General features: G+C 44.0%; 1 protein-coding gene across 2 annotated transcripts; it reads right to left on the reverse strand.

Moving 5' to 3' along the window:
• Nucleotides 1–74: 74 nt before the first annotated feature.
• On the reverse strand, nucleotides 75–4,012 carry LOC128276528 (juvenile hormone esterase-like). 2 transcript variants are annotated; one of them, XM_053014986.1, is made up of 7 exons: nucleotides 3,835–4,012; nucleotides 3,522–3,759; nucleotides 1,517–2,230; nucleotides 1,284–1,446; nucleotides 1,037–1,218; nucleotides 719–905; nucleotides 75–647 (listed from the first exon to the last, which is right to left on the reverse strand). In XM_053014986.1, the coding sequence occupies exons 2-7, from the start codon at nucleotides 3,747–3,749 to the stop codon at nucleotides 286–288; spliced, it is 1,836 nt and encodes a 611-aa protein (XP_052870946.1). In that variant the 5' UTR covers nucleotides 3,750–3,759; nucleotides 3,835–4,012; the 3' UTR covers nucleotides 75–285. The 2 variants fall into 2 exon arrangements, with proteins under 2 accessions (XP_052870946.1, XP_052870945.1); XM_053014985.1 differs by having other exon boundaries at nucleotides 3,522–4,012.
• Between the last annotated feature and the right edge of the window lie 1,139 nt (nucleotides 4,013–5,151).

The following is a 5,151-nucleotide window of genomic DNA, read 5'->3' on the forward strand; positions in this document are numbered from 1 at the left end:
GAAAGTGTGCTCTACCGGAAGAAGGAAGGAACGCCGGAGGGACTCTATATGTAAGGAATGTACGATTAGCGGCATTCCTGTCTTGCGTATTGTATTTCGTTTGAAGCATTAATAAATTGCTAGAAATTGAATTTGGGTTGTAAGCTGATGTTTTCGCTGCTTCCCATTAACTTCTGTAAACGTGTGTTTCATTTGAATTACGTTTCCTCTACTGGAAAGCTTCTTTAGGATTTGCTGACAGCACTCGTCGATAGTTTGTTCGTCTCAGTAAAGTTGGTTCGCTGATTAGAGCTCGTCCTTATCGTGCTGGTCGAAAACCACCGAAGCGGTGTGTGCGTACAACTTGCGCCAGAATGCAGACCGTTCTTCAAGCAGTCCCTTCTCCATTCCTACTAGAGGTTCTTTGGATGGATCAAGGCTGCTTCCTATGCGAAGATACTGGAGCGGAAAACCATTGGTCGCCGGCCACTGAGGTAAGATATCACTCTTTTCCCCTGCTGGCGTTGGATTTCCTGTACGGGCAAAGTTCACCCATAAGCGAGTAATGATTCGTCGGATCTTCAGTTCTTCCTCCGTTGGAACAGCGGTCATGAACAAGTCTTTGGCGATCGGAAACATGTACTGCAGTTCTTCCGCATGGCATACTCCTAGCGATAAGAAAGGAAAAGTTATGATCGTCCCAAACGGAAAAAGTATACCATATCAAAGCAAACAGTACCATAGTATTTCTCCTTTCCGCCTTCGAATATTTCTGTAAAACTTGCTGATGCCTTCTGTGCAAAAAGGTACACATATGTTGGACCGACATTGGCTCTGGGAGGAGACGTTACATCAGTTCTATCGGTGAGTAAACGTATTCGTATGTATTCGTCCATGCCGGTGAGGAACCACGCGTCCGAATAGAGCTGTAAAAGTCAAGGTACATAAGAAACTTTGCCTACATACTATACTTCTTTATGTTTTAAGCAAAAAGCTTAGTAAAATTCAAGATGAAACAATTGTCGCCATCTGTTATCAAAGGAGGCTGTGTACATACATTTGTGAGGTTCTTCTCCGTTTCCTTGACGAGTTTCTTTTTGCTAAAGTAAAACTCGTTAATTGCGTCCGTGATCTTTCGTTGGTGTGTTGATTCATGGTGGTCATAGTACAAGGAAATCGGCAACGCTTGCTCCCAGTGTTCATTTAAGCTTTGGCGAAGTCTTGGTACGTTAATCAGCGCTGTGTGTAATAGCAAAATGGTCAGTACCCTTAGGATGTTTTATTAACTATGCCAGAAAACTTACATGCACTCTTCAGAGCACCTTCGTCCAGGGTAAGACCAGTCATCCAGGGTAACCCGATTGCATGTGGTTCGGTTTCATCGCGTGGATGTTTTGTAATGAAAGCCCCTGGTAGGTTGGGCTCCACCACCGGTGGAAAAGGAATCATCGGATCCGTGTCCCATACCTGCGAGTATCCAGCAAAGAGTTGGTTTAATTCCATCGACAAGGAGAATAGACCGACCAATGTTCCTTACGTAGAAGTCGTAAAACGCTTTGGTAACGTCTTCCGCCGAAACACCACGCAAACAATGTATCATTTCGGTGAAACGGCCGTCAGTTCCCTGCGAACAGTTTAGCATCTGGCCCAGTTGAATAGAGCGTGCCCGAGCCACCCCGCGATGGGCTGGCTGAGCCCAAGCATCCAAATTAACCCCGGACTGCGAGATTACTCTCTGGAACAAACCCTTCGAAAGCGGCGACATCATGTGGTACGTTCCGCTAGCTCCACCGGCACTCTCACCGAACACGGTTACCAAATTCGGGTCTCCACCGAAGGCGCCTATGTTGTCTCGTATCCATCGCAACACCAAGCTTTGGTCCTTCAGTCCATTATTACCCGGACAGTCCTCCTGCTCAGTGCTCAGGAATCCCAACGGGCCAAGCCGGAAGTTTGCCCCGATGTATATGACATCGTGCTCAAGCAGAAAATCGGGACCATAGAACGATCGTGTGCCTGACCCACACTGCCAGCCGCCGCCGTGGAAGAACACCATCACCGGAAACGGTGTTTGATCCTCACCAGACGCTCCCAGTTCTCGGCGTCGTTCGGGTACGTAAATGTTGATTTGTAGACAATCTTCCACACCGGAGATCTCCTCATCTCGACGGTATGGGTCACGTTGGGTACAAAGTGGTGCATCGATTGTGGCGCTCCGAATCCCGGACCAGCCTCCAAACGGAACTGGTGCCTGTTGGCGCCCATAAAAGAAGTATTAGTTAGGAACTATAAAACATCAACAACTGAAATTCGGAGTCATTCAACATTCAAAATTCACTGTAATCTTCATTTTTGGTATTCTTCTTTTGGGATATGAATTTTTACACAAGGATTATTCTCCTTCAAGATGCATGTTCGTAGTACGCGATTGCCAACCAGGCGTCTCCATGTCTCTATGTTAATGTTGAACCGAATGCAAGTTCTTCTGAAGAAAACTAACCGAAACTAAAAGTAATTTGAAATATACTTTTAAAACTAGCAGAATATAAACCTAAAATTAACTGGTATGCTTCTCAGTGAAACCGGGTCTTTTAAATGCTACAATCCGATGCTGCGTTATAACAGCTTACATTGGCTACAACCTAAATTAATTCAGATCTTAAAGCTCGCATATCAAGTCCTTACTAGAAGTATGCAGACTACAATTCCAACACATATTTGAGCTTTTGTTTTGGAATCAAATTTTTACAAAGCTCTTCAAGTTACCAAGGCAACAAACTGTGCGTAGTAAATTCCTACGAGTAGTGGTCTGGTGGCCTAGGCTGGCGGTGCATATTTTAAAACAAATTGAACTACTAAGTAATGACTAATGAGGTAGAATTCTCATTCCTCATTCCCAAATGAGCGGTATGCAGAGAGCGAACCGACTGTGGTCTGACCACAGATTATCATTCATCATTTACTAGCAGAAAAAGAACACTCAACCTTGGGCTTTTTCACACTAACTCGTTTTGGAGGCATGTTCGCGCTTAACCCTTGCGTGCGCATGTGCAATTATTGCAGCCTCATTTCTCCGTCTGGCGATCGCCATGATCGCTTCTTTGGAATGTTTAAATTGATTTCAAATGTTATTAAATTGGAAGTTTAAAATTTGTTTGCCAAGGTTACATCAGACAGCACGACTCCCTACCCCAGTCCTACTCTAATTGCTGGGAACAATCAGCAGTTAAAGCTGACTACAATCTATTCAATAATACCAAACTAATGTGTGCCTGACTGAAATGCAATGAAAATGTATTATTGAGTACAGCTTTGCCAACAATGTGTTTATTTAGTCAATCTCCAATTAATTTATGCTTGCCGCACAGAACAAAAAAACGTTTTGAAAGATTTATCAACGAGACATGCACAACCAGTTTTCTGCACCAATACAAGAAAAATATACTTTGATGGCATGAAAACACACCGTACGCTAGGTTAGTAATCAGCTATAATTTTAATTTTTTCTCCATTTACCGGGACTCGATCATCCAGATACGCACCTTGAAACGAAGCTCTCCGATCGGTGGTTTCGCGTAGGGAACTCCTAGGAACGCCAAGATTCCGTGACCGCTGAAAGAGTTAAGGTATCTCCCAACGAGTGATCCACCGTGAGGCATGGTAACTTTCAGCTTGTCCGATGTTCGGCCATCAGCTTGTTGGGAAAGGAGTATCGCTAGCGAGGCCAGTACCCACGAAGCACCTCTCAAGCGATGTGCCACAACATTCATTTTTGAATCGCTTATAGATCCGAAAGATGGTGAATCACAATTTCAGAACATGCGTAAGCAACAGAAAAATTAAATCACTACTCACAAACGAACTAAATACGTCACGACTAGCACGAAAGCATACGAGGCACTATCAACTGCGAACCATAGCCTAATACAGTCCCTCTAATGCTCTAATGTCTTATGCAACACCCACGCGGCGCACGTGGAGTTCGCTTTTCGATGGGAAACGCGTTAATGTTGAACCGGCCCAGACGGCTCAACGCTCGGTAACCAACTGACCCTACGATCAACGTCACCTCAAAGCTTTATACGGATCATTAACGCACGGCCTCCAGGTGGCAGGTGATGTCGGCTTCGAAACTAGTTTTGGTAGACCACAGAATCACAGAGATAGAAATGCTGTCTGGATGTTTGTTTTTCTTTTTCTAATGCCTCTTTCCGTTCGGCGTCTTAAAATGCATATTAAGCCGTCGTAAAAATGCCTAGCTTGAAGAACAAGCTTTGGTTGCACGGAATGTGTTTGCCGCAAGGAGCATATGTATCCTCATGATTGAAAAGAGCTTACGATCTAATTATTATGTGACATGTGGGTTGAAATACGCCGGAGCCCTTAGTGCTGAGGGAAACCGGTTCCTTGGCAGTTTGCAGAACTCAGAAACTTGGCAGTTGCTGCAGATCTTGGCAGTTTATTAGCATGTCCTGCCATGTCCTTCATTCATAACTTTCAATAACATCCAACCAAATGTGCTCGAATTATTTCGCTTGAAGTCATCGTTGTGCCATTAAGAGTATGATTTTGAAGAGCACAACCTTTGTAGCGTCGTACTACCACCTCAGTATACCGAACACGCAAACCGAAACTAACAACGATCATGCCGTCGACTTGAAATAAGCTGCCAACTGATCGTTCTATCTTCATCCCGCCATGCGGCCTTGGGTGAAGTATAAGGCGTACTTAAGTCGGCGCTGCTGACTACTACTTGTAGGAACGAAATCTAAAGTTAAACTCTATTGATGGCCCAACATTGTATGCGCTCCTCCGACAGCTTCAAGTGTCTTACTAGAAGGGTCAGTCAGATGATTGAGTGGTTGGTCAAGCGGCAAGCTTCTTAATTTGGTTGCTTGATTTAGGTTTCGAAGCTCACAGCAATGAGTCACAATAGAATCGATTCAATTTCAAGACATTTATGTTGATGTAAATTAAATCTAGTCATTTTCGTCTAAACATTCGAAAGACGAATTTAACATTTAAACGCAAAGAAAAGTCAGGCGCAAAGTTAAATAAATCTGTTGGAAAACATGATTATTTATTGGTTTTTATGCTTGAGATACGATCGCCCCAGATTTACATGTAGAGTCCCTCCGGCGTTCCTTCCTTCTTCCGGTAGAGCACACTTTC

The sequence above is a fragment of the Anopheles cruzii genome, unplaced genomic scaffold (assembly GCF_943734635.1).
Source record: "Anopheles cruzii unplaced genomic scaffold, idAnoCruzAS_RS32_06 scaffold01482_ctg1, whole genome shotgun sequence".
In the NCBI taxonomy this organism is placed as follows: Eukaryota; Metazoa; Arthropoda; class Insecta; order Diptera; family Culicidae; genus Anopheles; species Anopheles cruzii.